The following is a 13,333-nucleotide window of genomic DNA, read 5'->3' on the forward strand; positions in this document are numbered from 1 at the left end:
ATCAGGATGGGTGCAAGAAACAGATTTCCTCATCTTTCTGAAGCACTTTGCAAACCACACCAAGGTAAGCCAGGATAAAAAGTAATGGAATTGCGATGCTGGTGAACAACTACATTTTTTCAGCTTCATTATTATGTTCAAAATTGGTGCAAGAGTTGTAGGTTATAATGCCCACTGAGCCAATGAGGCCAAACTCAAGGAAGACCAACCAAAATTAATGAAATATTCAGTTGCACAAAATTCCATAATTTGTCTTTTTTGGGGGGTTGGAATATGTTCAAAAGTTAGATTTCTGTATTCTGTCACACACACACACACACACACACACACACACACACACACACACACACACACACACACACAGCTACATAAATGGATGTAAGTGCATTCATGTGTTGAATAAACAAAGATTACATGTTAATGTTTTGTTAGTACCCTTATTTCATTGTGTTACATTTTACCCCGGGATATGTTACAACTAACCCAGACTAGGGGGTTAATCGTAACATTTCACTCTTTGTGTTTGAGGCCATACCATGCAATGGGTAATTGTGCTGCAGAGAAAATAGCTGCACTATTTAATAGCAGAGACATGTAAATACTTTGCATTACATTTTGAATCCACTACCTTAAAAGAGCTCCAATTTACAGATAGAAATGTCAAAAATGTTACAACTATCCCCGGTCTCCCCTATATATATACACACACACACACACACATATATAAATACAGAGACAAATATAAATAAAATATATGAAGGGGATAAATAGAACAAATAGGAATAAAAATAAAAATACAAGTGAATTGCACATTTCAAGTATTGAGGTCTATTGCACTGTTGACTATTTACAAAAAGTATTGCACAAGGTATTGTACAGTGAGGTGAAGAGGCACTACAGCTTAGTTGTTCCCCCCTCCTTTGTCCTCCTGTTTCCCCTCCCTCTCCCCTCCAGAGAGGAGTTAAACAGTTTGATGGCGTGTGGGACAAAGGAGATAGACATAGATGCTTCTTTAACTCCTCTTTCAAACCATCTGTCCTCTCCGTCCAAAATGTGAACATTGGCATCCTCGAAAGAGTGTCCTTTATCCTTTAGATGCAGATGGACTGCTGAGTCCATCTGCATCATTTGACCTTAGAACTGAAGAAGCTTCTCGGATGAGAGGTGAAACGTCTTCAAGCAACTTAAAGAAGTCCAGACGCTTTTCTTTGCAAGCTCCTTTGACTACGATGACCTGGATGACTGAGAACCTTCACAGACATATTTGCCGGGCTGTGTTGAATATAGATTCTTATACACCGTTTTATATTTATTCTTTATTCTCAGAGTATTAAACCACACCGAGGGGAGAAACAAAAATGAACACATTAATTTAATGTTTATATAAAGGTAATAATCAGATTCTCCCACAGTGTATTCTGGTCTTCCTCTGTGAAATCTCCCGCTCGGCTGCCAGCACACTTATCAATAACTGATTGATCAGATGCTGCCAAAACCACCTCTTTCACCTTGGTTCAACTTTGTGTGACCCCCAGTGTTAGGGTAGGCGAAGCCACAGAAACATACCGTGTGTAGCTGATTCAGCCTCAGATGTTGGTCCTGCCTGATCTGAGCGACAGCAATGTGACTGAGGATGTGTCACATGGAGCAGCGACATCAGCCTTTTCCAAATATGACCCCCATTACTGATGAAACAGCCTGAAAATGATCTCATTCATCTAAATTTATCTCACCGTCACTTATTACCTTCTCACTGTAAACAGAAAAGTGTGGGCAAAGCAGACCCACGTGCCTCTCAGTACGTGACTTCACCCATGTGTGTTTGTTTGTGTTTCTTTCGGATTTGTGGTAGTTCCTCCTGTCCTGTTGCAAGAGCTCTGGCATGTCACAAGTTCATCTGAAAGCCCCCCTGAAAGCCCACACAATCAGCTGCTGGAGTTTGTGTTTCCCTTTCTGGAAGGTTGTGAAAAACAAACGAGGGAAACTTTCAGCATTTCTTCAAAAAAGGTTGGAGCGTGACTCCTTCAGCTTTTACAATAATTCATCCAGCGTTAGTAAATCTGAAAGCACTTGTACTCTGTTTTAGTTTTGTAAGCATAACAAACACAGGCGTTATTCTTAATTATTATCATAAAAATTATATTACAGTTGAGAAGTGAAAGCAGCAGAATTTCCTTCTTTCTGATTGTTGAAATGTTCACAAAGAGGAAGTAAGCCTTGCCGTGGCACACACACAGTATAAAAGCTTCGCGTCTGTTGTCTTTCAGCTCAGTTGGACTCCGCTGGTGTGTTGCTTCTCAGCATGGAGAACATCTACGTCAGGCACTTGGAGCTGCTGGGCTACGAGAAGCGCTTCTTCCCGAGTCAGCACTACGTAAGGCTGCAAACATCTTATTCTGCTGCCCTAAAAAGTCCTAAAAAAAACCGAGTGTAGAATCTTTTTTAACATCACCAACAGCACCGAGTTCAATTCTGAGGGTCGAGAGTCTTTAAACGTCTGATGAACTGTGAAAGTAGCTCCTCTGTTTGTGCCTTTAAATGTGTGCAGGTGTACATGCTGATGGTGAAATGGAGCGACCTCTCAGAGAAGCTCATCTACAGGACGTATCCTGAAATCCACACTTTCCACGTAAGTCCATCTGCACCACGAAATAAAGGCTCTGCTCAGTAACGTTTGGACAAAATAAAGTTCAGTCGTCAGAGCTCAAAAATATTTTGTTTTCATCACAGAAATCTTTGAAGGACATGTTTCCCATCGAGTCCGGTCAAATAGAAAAGAGAGACAGAATCATCCCCTCATTGCCAGGTAAGAAAGAGGAAGCTCTCCTACTGTAGGTAAGTTATTTATATGTAACACTGCAGAGGTCAAAATCAACACCTCAGCAGGTAATCATATGAAACCACGGAGTAGTATTAAAAGAATAATTTCCAGTCGTATCTTTTCTGTGTAAAACCCCTCCGCTTTCAGGAAGCACCTGTGATTATCAGCCTCTTGCGGCCGGGCTCACTTCTGCTTTTCCCCCAAACGCAACACAGCTGAAATCAGCCGGTGTCTAAATGCAGCTCTTGAGCAGCAGTTACAGTGAAATCAGGAGAAAAAATACGTTACGAAAAAGAAGAAGTGGGAGAACTGTGATTAATTCTCCCAAGAATATATGGCAACACGAGTCAGAGCAGCGCGTTGCACTGGTGACACAACACACAGGTTACTTTGACTGGTCACAGCGTGCAAAGACAGCAGCTGTGAGACGTGCAGACTTTTAGAGACATTTTAGGGCATTTCCCGTCTGATTTTTGGAAGTTTGGATCCTTTCATTTTAAACAGAAACATGCGAGTCCTCGTTTTCACTGTCATTTTCTGTTCCTCTTCAAAGAAAACAGAACTGCCACCTTACACACCCCTCTTAGGAAACTTTCATTACAAAACAGCTGTTGCGACGTGAAGGACAAGACAAAACTGCATCTGTATAAATATATTTAAATATATCTTGTAAATATATTATGTTTGAGATGCAAAAGTAGGGGAGTCTTTTTTTTACAGTGCAAATGTTTCGTTTGCTTCCAAACAGCCAAACCTTCTTGTAGTTTAAAGCCATTCTCCAGGTTTTCTGAAGATCTTTCAACATTTTGAACATTGGCTGCTTTCTTACTCAGTTTCAGTCAAGTTCATTAAAGCATAAAACTGCACCTTACTCAAATAAACCACTGATGTGTGTCCACAAAACGGACAGTTTGGCAAAGAACCAATTTTAAATAGGTTCTTTAGGGACCAGCAGTCTGTCTCCAAACACATCGTCTGTTCCCGTTTCTTTAGTCGAATGTATGAAAAATTCAAGAAGATAACACAGGTCAATAGTGTAATATTACGGAGCCCCGCAGGGGACATGGGAGGAAAATCTCGCAAAAGTCCGAGATCTCCGAGTAATCAATTATTACTTAAACCAACGGTTAACTGTATATTTCTGCACATTTACGTATTATGATTCATATTTCCACATTCAGTGACCTTGTTTATAGGTAATTTCATTGTTTGATCGCGTAAAAATGTTCCTAATTTAATGTCTAAAAGCACTTGGAAAAGGCAGAATCCCATGTCAAATTAGCGCAACAAACTCTATTTTCATTACTGGAAATAACCGTATTTTTATGGGACAGTTATTTTCTGTTATTTCACGGTCGTATTTTGGCGCCCCAGCTGCTGGAACATTACCGTTGTTTTACAATGTTTTTTTTAACAGTGTATAATATAGTATTTTTGCACTAAGAAGGCGATTCCTAAAGATAGCTGACAACTTGGCACATCTCGTAGCATCCATCCAACCACTCGTGTTTTTCCACCCATCTAATTCAGACAGATGGGTGGAAAAACCCATCTGTCTGAATTAATGCGGCATTAAGCAGCATGGGGGGTGACATTTTATAGTTCAGTAGCCCTGCACGGATGGATGGATGACATCTCTGCTACAGAAAGCATTGACTGAGGCCAAGGCTGGATGTCTCTTTGCAGCCACAGGCTCTGCATCTTTTACACTGACTGTAGATCATCCAAACAGGAAGCTCTTCCTCAGTTATTGCAGGTGCAGAAAATTGAGTGTCATCAGTTTAGCAGTGAAAAGTTGGTAGCATTTACTGAGCATAAAAGAGGACCTAACATGGATCTTTGAACAACAGTTTCCTGTTGTTATAGAAAACATTACCCCAAAGACACAGACTGTGTTTCTGTCCTCAGCTCCTCGGTGGTTATGGGAAAGCGAGAAGTCAAGAGAAACCACGAAGAGCACCCTGGCTGAGTACTGCCAAAAGGTCATCAGCCTGCCGCCTCACATCTCCCGCTGCAAACTCCTCTCCAGCTTCTTCAAGGTCCGACCAGAGGATGAAAACCCGCCTGCCCCAAACACGTCAGTACATCACGCACGTCTCTGTTCACGTTACGGCAGTTAAACATAGAACGATGTATAAATGACCCTTTCCTCCTCAGACTGAAAAGAGCCGAGACCTTTTTGGTGTCCAGAGACCAGGCTCGAGACGTGGCGTCCGGTAAGACTCACTCACACTCACAGCCTTCTATTATTCACGTGTTACATTCTGTAATTCATTCAGGACCACTATGGTCAGAAGCAGCAGTTATATTTGGTGTGATGGCAGCCATGTCCTTCTAAAAGGTGAAGGAAAGCACAAGACAGAGCAGACAAAAGATGTGACACTGATTAGATCAGAGACCCTAAAAGGGAGGAGCTGAGGAAAAGGTGGGCTGCAAAGAAACTTGGAGAGACCAACGTGTCTATTTCCTGATCCCACCTCAAGATTGTCCTTCATAACTCTGTTTCTAAACAGACTGTGAGCTCTTTGATCAAATGTTTTAATAAAAACAAAAGTTGGGTGTGATTTGTTTTGGCCACACGGTTACTGGGCACATGTTCAGAAACTGGAAGACATCATCATCCAGATGTTGCAGGTCTTTTTAATGAGACTAAAACAGATTCTTGTGTTTGACTTCTCAGAGATTTCCGCCCCCATCATCTTGGACACCTACAGAGTGATTGCGGACTTCGAAAAGTCGACCAAGTATGAGATCACTCTGCACACCGGTGACCTGGTGGAAATCGTGGAGAAAAATGAGAACGGTGATAAAACAACTGAATCTTTTAGAGTTTATTTGTTATTCTGAATTTTAGAGCCTTCGTCTTTTCCCTGAAATTTTTATTTGCCAGTGATTGTTTTGTTTTGTTTTTTCTATAAACCACATCAGGTGAAAATTAAGACTTGCTATTTGGTTTGCTAGCCCCACCTCTCGAGTGACTAGTGATTTTTACCACACATCTGGTTTTTATATACATTTTAGTTCTGGCCTGCCAAAACTTTGCATGTTTCTTCTGATTCTTCTTTAAAAGGAAGCCTACCAAAGGGCACTTCTTATGAGCAGCACGTCCATCATTTCCTGGTCGTGCTGTCTCTGCAGTAAACGACCATATAAAGAAGTCAGTGCGATGAGTTGATATTAGAGGAAAGCTTTTGACTCACTGGGATTACGCATACATTAGTTACCCACATTCTTTCTTGATTTCAGTAAAAAGAAAAACAACAATAATCAAACATGTCTGCAGGTAAAAAAGACAAAACGTAAAACAGCATAGTACAGAGTTTATAATAAAGGTACAGATTTTAAATCCCTATGTTAGGGAAAATGAAAAGATACAAATACTCTGAATGGTTTTTTGTTGTTGTTGATTTACTATTCAGTGATGATAAATTCTAGAGAAACAGGAAGTTGGTGTTACGGCACAGTTAGTCAAGTTTTATGGTGACACTGCCTGAAAAAGAGGAGCTGGGGGGGAGGAGAGGTTGCAAAGTAGCTTGCAGATGCAGAAGGAAAACAAAAGTTTTGCTCTGATTGCGCCTCGAATTGGTTTAAGTAGAGTTTTATGTGATCTGTCTTGATGCATGCTGAATCATCCAGGTAAGTAAATCCCAAAAGGTTGATTCTGTTTATCTGGACGTAACGTTTTCAGTGGGAGAAATGTTTCGTCGCTCATCCAAGAAGTCACTTGGATGAGCGACGAAACATCCTCAGGAAACTTAAGGAAGTCCAAGCTCCTCAGCATGACCCGGATGACTGAAAACCTACACAGACATCTAAATACCACCTTTACCACTCTGACTTTTACTTCAGCTCTTGTTTCCTACTTCTAAATTATGCCACTTTGGTCCAGAATCTGCAGTATTTCCAGTCACAGTATCACACACCGTATATATAAAAGAAGGTCTGAAAGGTGAAGCCAGTGCAGAAGCGTCTTGAATGTGCATTCTTCCTCATGGCCACCGGGGGGTTTATTTATTTATTTATTTATTTATTTATTTATTTATTTATTTATTTTTTGGCCTGTCCCGTTTGGCTCTTTTGCCATCAGAATTGTTGTCTAAAGGCAAAGAAAGATGCCCAACAGATTTACTTTACCAAACTGACCATCCCAGCCTTGCCATAATGGTCCATTTGATTCACCTTTTATTGTTTATTTTATTTTCACTTACTGAATACGGGACAGACTTGACTGGGGGAAAGAAGGGGAGAAAGAAAGAGGGAAAGAAAAACAGCTGAGAAGAGGGACGGGGGAGAAGGGCAAAAGACAAAAACCAACAGAACGGGCAGAGAAAAAAAAATGCATATATCAATCACCTGGATCACCTGCTGAGAAAGAAAAAAGAAAGCAAGCAGAAGAGAACAAGAGTAATAGAATAAACAACATCACAATGATATATGGGAATATGACAGTAAATACTAAATGTTAAACATTATTGTGCAGCACATAAGATCAACAGAACACAGTGTGCTTTGAGGTAGGAGCCAAAAAGGGTGTAGTTTGTGGGTGTGATCACCCGTGTGTACACCTGTGAGCATGGACGCGCTTGTTTTTTGTTTTTTTAAAAGGTTCCTTCATGTAATGATCTGCTAGAGGGTGTGGGGGGGCCACAGCCCCGTCCTCCAGGGCATGAAGCAGGTATGGAGGAGATCAAAACTCCAGACATCCAGAGGCCCCCAGAACACAAGAGACCAAGGAAGACCAACAGAGGGGCAGCCGCGCCACTGTCCCAGAAAGAGCTGAGGAGAGTCCCAGATGAGGGCTCACTCAGCAGCCGCGGAGCAGAAGCCAGGGGGAGTTGCAGTGACGCGCCCGTGAGCTCCGCCGGCAGCCAGCTGCGCCTGAGTGACCGAGCCCCAGGCCGAGAGGCCGGGGGCACCCCACCTCCGAAGTGGCCCGAGCGAGCCCCAGGCTCCAGGCCCCGATAAGCGGCCGCCAAGGAGTGAGCCGGTGTGTACCTGGACGCCCATCCCCGGACACAAAGAACCACCAACGCACCGATGTCTGAGGGAGTCCGCCACTGGCAGGGGAAGTGGTGGTGGGTGGAGATAGGCCTCCAAACCTTGGAGGGCCTGAGATGTCCCCAGAGAGGTGGCGCCTGACACCCAACCTGACATATAGACACAGACATACAGGCACACACAGACACAAACATCCATTCCCACCCTCATGCTCTCATATGCACTTACTCCACACTCAACCAACGTGGAGACAGACATAAAGAGACGTTGTACACACGATCACACTCCCCAAGCGTACTCTACAAACCGGGTCTAGGTGCCCTCGCCCCTGGAGGGGGGAACTGCACCCAGACCCAGGTGGTGTTTCCCTTTTCCCTGCGGTGGGGGGAGGCAGACCGCCCCGACTCCGCAGCAGCAGGAAGGCTCCACACTCCAGACCGCAGTCGGACGGCCAACTCCTCCTCCTAGCCCCCCTGCTCCAGCAGGTCGCAGGTCGCAGAGAATTAAGCCAATAGAAAACAACCCATCTTCTCACTTTAACGCTGACCTCAGTAAACACTTAGCTGAATAATTTATGTTGGTCTCGAATTTCAAGCCTTACTGAGTGACGCTTGATGTTCCTGCTGTGATCAGGTTGGTGGTTCTGCCAGTATGAGTCAAAGCGAGGCTGGATTCCCGCGTCATACCTGGAGCCTCTGGATGGACCGGACGAGGCCGAGGACGTTGAACCCAACTACGAAGGCAAGAAGCTCTGGTTTTAATCCACCGTGGGTTGTGGCACTCTTTCTTTTAGGCACACGTTCATATAAAATGCTGTGTGTCACTGCAGGAGACGAGCACATCACCATCCACGCCTACAAGGCGGAGCAGGACGACGAGATTTCTTTGGAGGTCGGTGAAACTGTCGAGGTCATCCACAAGCTGCTGGACGGGTGGTGGGTCGTAAGGTACGACGAGTCCTTCACTTCAGAGCCCCTTCAGTACATTTAACAGACGCTTGATCTCACAGACTCTGCATTCATAAAAAACACAGATTCAGAGAGTTTTTGTACTTCGACACCGGTCTCAGTTTTTAACATGGAACCACTCTGCTTGTTTCCAGCTCCTGGAGCTTGTCCTCCTAAAAAGACAGCCTACAGCCATAGCTGTGTACCTGAGATGAACATATGAGGGATATCCCCTTTCTGTATGACACCATACAGACTGCACAGACAGTTTATAAAAAATATATTTTTATACACTCAGCTCAACTCAGAAAGCAGGTTGCCTAATGTGTATTTCTCAGACATGCTGCACTGTAGGGTTATAAAGTTAAAGAAAAGCTGTTGTTTGAGACTAATTCCACATTTGTAAAGTTCATTGAACCTTTTTTTCCTCTTAAACGGCTGTTTTGTACAGGAAAGGAGACGAGACTGGATATTTCCCCTCTTTGTTCCTGTCGAAGGCCGGAAAGAGAGAGAGATTCAACCCCGGTGGGCAGAAGCCACCACCTCGCAGGTCTGTGCCTCATCTTAAAATACATAATGAGCTGGTTTCTGTTGCCAGGTCTGCAGTGCCTCCTCCATTCTCATACTGGCATTTTACTGTGTAACATCAGATTAAAGGGAAGTGAGTTGTGAAAAAACCCTCAGGATGTGATTTCATTTCTCCTTGTTGCTTTGTGGTCCGCTTATGTGCTCATAGAATTAGAAATTCCAGAAAATGCTCTGCAGGAGTTATTTTTGGGTGTCTGGGTCATTTTTCTGCTTTTTAATCTGCCACAGCTGACAGGAAATCAGCAGCTATGTAATAAAAACAGATAATATTACCAATTTTGTGTAATTACAATTTGCAGGTTATGTGACCTTCAGTTACCCCCAGATGCCCATTATGAGTTGGGTTAAAACACTGAGGACTGAGGGATTCAGGTTAAATATTTGATCTCAGCGATGGATACAGGTTGGATAAATGCTAAAATACAGGATACATTAATCCAGGGGATGTTGAACCTTTTGAGTCAAAGGACCAGTTACAGGGGAAGAAATCTTCCAAGAGCCTCAGATTTAATACTAAACTTTTGCAAACTGTTTTCCACCCAAGAAGAAACAAAGTCTATCACCTCACCTTTTTTGCAGCTTGCAGCTGTTCCAAACACTTAACAAACCCACCACCTGTCCTTTATCTCCCTCAGATCGACCATCAGAAATGCCAAGAGCATTCATAACAAGTCTCGCCAGCGGCTCAGCCAGGAAACCTACCGCCGGAACAGCCGCCGCTACTTCCAGCAGAAAGGCAGCCGGCTCAGCGAACCACAGAGGAACTCCAAGAATGCAGCAAAGTCCCCACTGAAGGAGAGGAAGAACCAGGGTAATGACCACGTGTCCACCACTGTCTTAAAAAGTCTTAAAATCTCTGAAGTAAATAAAACATACATTTAGCAGTATTCACATGTTTGAACATCTACTCTTTTAAAGTCTTTGAAAAAATGCTAAAAGGTTTTTTTGTTTGTTGTTTTTGTTAAATTAATTGTTTTTCAGTTCGTTCATTTTAGAGGTGTCAAAGCAAATATGCTACTGCAAACAGAAAGCTTTTGAGGCATGGCTGAAACTGATACAGGGGGATGTATGTGGGAAACCGTACGCGATCTGCTCCACATGATGGAAATCGAACTAAAAATGTTCACACACACTGGAAATCTCCACATATTTGTAATTTTCTCTAACAGGACATCAGTCTGTGCTCCTTTGCATCACTTGCAGGTAATTTGATGTATAAAAACACATCAGAGCCAAACTGAGAGGATTTTTGACTTCCTCGTAATCCCATTTTGCAACAAAATGGTTGGTTTGTTACAACCGAGTTAGATGCGCAACAGAGAGCGCTAACTAGACAGTCCTCAGCCAATAAGAATGAAGGGAATTAAATGGGTAAAACTTCATAAAAACCATGTACAGATCTCAGCCACAGAGAGACCTTTTACCAACACCAAGCCCAGACATACGATTGCATGAGGAAGGTCAAAAGGCATAAAAATCTTTGACAGGTTGAATATGGATTCAAACTTGCTTCATAATACTGGAACATTTTAGTCCCAGGAGGAGGCCAACGATCCACTGAGATGTCCAGCTATCTTTATTAGAACCATCAGAGTAAACCTTAGAGCGTTTTGGTTCCTTCAAAGGCCTGTTTGGGGATTGGAAGCTTGTTTTAGGGTTTAAAGGTAGACTTGAATTCAGGGCGAAGGTTGAGTACATGTTTGTGGTGGTTAAACATCGTGTTAAGAGTCTTGGAAATACATTAATGAACAGTTCTTGTGATACAAATTCGGAATTAGGACGATATTTGACAGGAGCAGAGGTGGAAAGTAATGAAGTACAAATACATATGTTACTGTACTTAAGTAGACTTTTCAGGTATCTGCACTTTACTTGAGTAGTTTGTCTTCCGACTACTTCTTACTTTTCTTCCCTACATTTTTGAAACAGGCTTGTTTGCTTTAACACATTTGAGACGAGTTATATTATGAAACATGCTGCGAAACAAAGTGACGTACTTCAGCTGTTACTGGAGTATTTTTTAACACTAGTATCTGTACTTCTACTTAACTACAGAATGTCTCTGATAAAGTTGTGCCACCTCTGGACAGGAGTCTCAACCAGACCATTAAAACCAAACAACTGGTGACACTTCTGTTTCAGTTAGTGTGAACTTGGTCTTTAATGTTATTCCTCGAACCCCGGGCTGACCTGCTCGTGTTGCTGTTTCTGACTCACAGATAACATTCCCGAGATGTCCGGCACCAGCTCGGAGAGCGAGCTAAAGAAGGAGGCGCCGGTCATCCCTCCCCGACCCAGCCCAGAGCTCATCTTGGAGCGCTGCACCGACAACACCTGCAAGAAAGTCAGCATCCACAAGTCACCGTCCAGCTCCTCAAGCTAGCACAAAAAAGATTTGACGGAGCAATCCTTACAGAGCCGTTTTGTTAACTAGTTTTAGAAGACCTTCATGTTTTGAGTTTTTAGATATATTACAAGGTGTGGATAAAAGGGCTGGAAATGTACTATGATTTTCTAACTGCCATCAAACACATGGAAAGACCAAAAAGCAGCCACGTGTCAGTAAGTTATTCATTGGTTTGTGAACACGTCTTTAATTCAGCCTTTCAAACATTTCCTCACTTCTTAGGACGAAACGTGTTTTTCTGGAATTGTTTTCAGTGGCGTAATAATCCATATTTTCTAGCAGATGGACGGTCAGAGTAAATGACAAGTGTAAAGTTACGTGGTTTGACTTTAGGCAGCAGTACATTTTGTTTCAGAGCTTTATCTTTTAAAGACTCCATGTTTTATATCTTTGGACTACCAGAGCAGCTTTGTATGATTCGAGTCCAAAATAATGCCTGTTTGTCTTACACTGGGCTTGAGCGCAGCTCCTAAGTTACTCCTCTGTCTAACATAAGCTGTTTTAGCTCCTCCTCTTTTAAGCCAGCTTTCTTCTGATTGGCTGCCCCTCACAAACAGGTCTGAATAGCAGGTTGTCTGCTGTAGATGTTAATCTCAAAGATAACACCATTAAATTTTATTATGATTATAAGCAGTATTGAAACTCTGACCCACCTGCACCATTAACATGTAAATTTGGAACTTTGGTGATAAAAGAATAACCGTGTCTTTGGCACATTTTTATTAGTTATCTGGGGGTAAAAATGCTTTGTTTTGTTGTAATTTGTAAGCTTATTTTTAATTTATGCCAAATATCAGCACAAAAAAATGGTTTCGGAATAAGTAAATACCTGCATTTGTGGAGCATCACCTCACCTTTTTATTTGCTTGTTGTCCTATTTAAAGTGTACATGTTACGCGACTCTGACTGTCATACCTCTATTTTTTTTGTAAATTGCTTTATAAAGTATAAAAAACAGTTCGAGGTGTTCACTGGGTAATTTACTTTTATTAGAAAATAAAGGCCATTGCACAGCACATGTGCTTTATGTACATGAAACACTTTATGTAATTTTTGGTGATTCAGTCATCTGTGGTTGCAAATTTTAAAGCCATCCTGATATCTTCTCCCACCAACGATGTGGAGATCCAACTTTTTTAGATCCAGTTAAAATCAAGGTACTCAAACAGATGCTCTGGAAAAATTCCAGAATTCTTGGGACAGAGTTTAAAACACCGAATCATATGAACAGCAAGAAAATACATACAAGGTATAGCAAGATAACACATAGCAGAAAGCAAGCAAAGCAAACCCCCGAGGTGTACAGCCTTAAGCACAGACAGCAGAGCAACACAGAGACGGACGCCTCTGGTCCTCTAATATATGGGGACCAGTATCCCCGCCCCCTGCTGCAGCGTAACTTTCCCACCCGTCCTCCAGCCAAACACAGCTGCAGGCTCAGGTAGCAGCCAAGGTCCTGGCCAGAGGCCAGTCAGGACTGGCTACGCTTTTGGCTTTGGCTTTTCACAATAGGTCATGACACGGTAAAATATCGCACATAAATCCTAATTATTAAATCTTACACAGAAAGTG

The 13,333-nt window shown here is 42.5% G+C and overlaps 1 protein-coding gene across 1 annotated transcript; it reads left to right on the forward strand.

Annotated features, from left to right (window-relative positions):
- Nucleotides 1–2,283: 2,283 nt before the first annotated feature.
- On the forward strand, nt 2,284–12,770 carry ncf1 (neutrophil cytosolic factor 1). The gene is made up of 11 exons (XM_086308200.1): nt 2,284–2,374; nt 2,549–2,629; nt 2,731–2,806; nt 4,730–4,898; nt 4,979–5,037; nt 5,502–5,624; nt 8,453–8,560; nt 8,649–8,766; nt 9,218–9,316; nt 9,990–10,165; nt 11,574–12,770. Exons 1-11 carry the CDS (start codon nt 2,303–2,305, stop codon nt 11,735–11,737), a joined length of 1,245 nt encoding a protein of 414 aa, XP_086164326.1. The 5' UTR covers nt 2,284–2,302; the 3' UTR covers nt 11,738–12,770.
- Nucleotides 12,771–13,333: the final 563 nt, after the last annotated feature.

This window comes from Aulonocara sp. 'chitande type north' Nkhata Bay, linkage group LG10 (genome assembly GCF_057382095.1).
Source record: "Aulonocara sp. 'chitande type north' Nkhata Bay isolate Kocher_YH1m ecotype deep benthic linkage group LG10, A_spYH_male_GT1.1, whole genome shotgun sequence".
NCBI classification, from domain to species: Eukaryota; Metazoa; Chordata; class Actinopteri; order Cichliformes; family Cichlidae; genus Aulonocara; species Aulonocara sp. 'chitande type north' Nkhata Bay.

Excerpts from the sequence above, each read along its gene's own strand:
- ncf1 (XM_086308200.1), top strand. The coding sequence starts at position 2,303 with ATGGAGAACATCTACGTCAGGCACTTGGAGCTGCTGGGCTACGAGAAG. Across the intron at positions 2,375-2,548 it reads TCTTCCCGAGTCAGCACTAC|GTGTACATGCTGATGGTGAA; the intron begins GTAAGGCTGCAA and ends AAATGTGTGCAG. Across the intron at positions 8,561-8,648 it reads CGTTGAACCCAACTACGAAG|GAGACGAGCACATCACCATC; the intron begins GCAAGAAGCTCT and ends GTGTCACTGCAG.